Source organism: Arachis ipaensis, chromosome B04, assembly GCF_000816755.2.
Source record: "Arachis ipaensis cultivar K30076 chromosome B04, Araip1.1, whole genome shotgun sequence".
NCBI classification, from domain to species: domain Eukaryota; kingdom Viridiplantae; phylum Streptophyta; class Magnoliopsida; order Fabales; family Fabaceae; genus Arachis; species Arachis ipaensis.
Genome location: NC_029788.2, coordinates 131,690,931 through 131,692,967, shown reverse-complemented (window position 1 = coordinate 131,692,967; position 2,037 = coordinate 131,690,931). Strand labels below are relative to the sequence as shown.

Genomic DNA, 2,037 nt, shown 5'->3' with positions numbered 1-2,037 from the left:
TATAATAGCGGTGTTATAGTCATTTTTACAAAAAAAAATAATTTAGATCGATTCAAAATTTAGTTTGTCGATTTTTTAGTCAAATTGATTTGTCTGGTCTAATTTTGACAAAAATAATACAGTTTAATTGATTACGTGTGTTAAATTTTAATTGCTAAAAAATATCTTAAAAAAATATTTTAAGTATCTTTATGTGAGTAATTGCTAAAATGTATCTGAAATGAAATTTACTTTCATCCACCTTTCACTTATAAGTTAGCTGGCAAAGGATTTAATGGTCCTAAAACGTTTGGACCATTAAATGGTCCCATAACAAAACATTTTCTTTAAGTTTTTCAATCACTGCTAAATAGTCTATTTTTAATTTTAATTACAAATTAATCCCATATATTTTATTTAATCATAAAAACTATTTTTTATTTTATAAATTATTATTTTATCATTCATCTATTATGTTTATTAATAATCAAAAACAAAAACATTAGATCTTCCGTTGATATGATAGTAACAATTTTTTGGCAATCCCAATCGATTAAAAGTTTATCTTTGATCCATTATATCCGTCGAAGATTTTGAAATCGTATTTCTTAAAAAATCAATCAATTGGATTAACAAAACAATCGATTAAATTTCAGATTTCTCGTAACTCAATATTGTTGAGTTGAAATATTCACATTGTTGTTTCTTCTATTCTGGATTTCCAAACAGATATTTGGGACTTTCTTAGCAAAAATCCCAAACAGATGAAATACTTCAATGATGCAACTGCTAGTGACTCTCAAATCATAAACGTGGCATTGAGAGATCATGGTGTTATCTTTGAAGGGTTGGAATCAATTGTAGATGTTGCTGGAGGAACTGGAATGGTAGCCAAGTATATCTCTGAGACTTTTCCACATTTGAAATGCATAGTTTTTGATCTTCCACAGGTTGTGAAAAATCTTGAAGGAACCAACAATTTGAGTTATGTTGGTGGGGACATGTTTCAATCTATCCCTAAGGCTGATGCAGTTCTACTTAAGGTAATATATATTTCATCAAATATAAGAATAAATGGTGATAAAGATTATTATTTTTATTTTTAAAAAAGTTATATATGATTTTTTTTAATTGTTTTGTTTTTGTCTTCAGTGGATTTTACATGATTGGGATGATGATAATTGCATAAAGATATTGAAAAAATGCAAAGATGCTGTTTCTTCAAGTAATAATAAAAGAGGGAAAATAATTATCATAGATATTGTGATAGATGATGAAAAACAAGATCAGCCTGAAATTACCCTAGCAAAGCTTCAATTGGATTTAGCGGTGATAGCAAATAATGGAAAAGAAAGAACCACAGAAGAATGGAAGAAACTCTTCATGGAAGCAGAGTGCCATCAAGATTACAAAATTTCACCTTTAACCGGACATATGTCTCTTATTGAGATATATATTTAAACACTAAATGTTGTGATACATTTAATAATGGTTAAATAAATAAAGTTGTAATGTCTTGATGAATAGTTTTATATATAATATGTATATCTACTAAATAATGGTGAAAGGCAATGCAACGTGTGTCTTGAATGATTTTAGGTTCTATGTATTAAATAAAGACAAAGTGTATGTTATGCAACAATTTCATTTGAATTTTACTGTGTGATACTTGCTTCATCTCCTTTCCGAGTTTAATTTGTAGTTTTTGAGGAAGTGTTATATTTTTTAATTTTGATATTGAAAAAATTGATGTGTTATTCATTATTAATGGGATTTTGAGTATTATTTAGAGTGTGAAAGACGATTGTTAATAAATTGGAGGATCTAATTTAGTTAGACATAAATTGGAAGCTAGAGTTTTTTAAATCCTCAATTTTGACCCATTAATTTGGGTTTTTAAATTTTTTTTATTTTTTGAAATACAAAATTTACCCTCCAATTTGTTACACACTCAACAACCCATAATAACGCATAACACGTAGTGAAAATCCATTAAAAAAAGTCGAAGTATTAGCCCATATTCTAATAATAATCTTTATTAGAATAGAAATTCTATAA

General features: G+C 27.0%; 1 protein-coding gene across 1 annotated transcript in view; it reads left to right on the top strand.

Moving 5' to 3' along the window:
• Positions 1–1,632, top strand: part of LOC107635608 (isoflavone 7-O-methyltransferase-like) — a 2,448-nt gene extending 816 nt beyond the window's left edge. The window contains exons 2-3 of the mRNA XM_016339123.2: positions 709–1,022; positions 1,132–1,632. Coding sequence (XP_016194609.1) covers positions 709–1,022; positions 1,132–1,440 — 623 coding nt within the window. The 3' untranslated portion in view covers positions 1,441–1,632. The remainder of the gene's footprint in view (positions 1–708; positions 1,023–1,131) is intronic.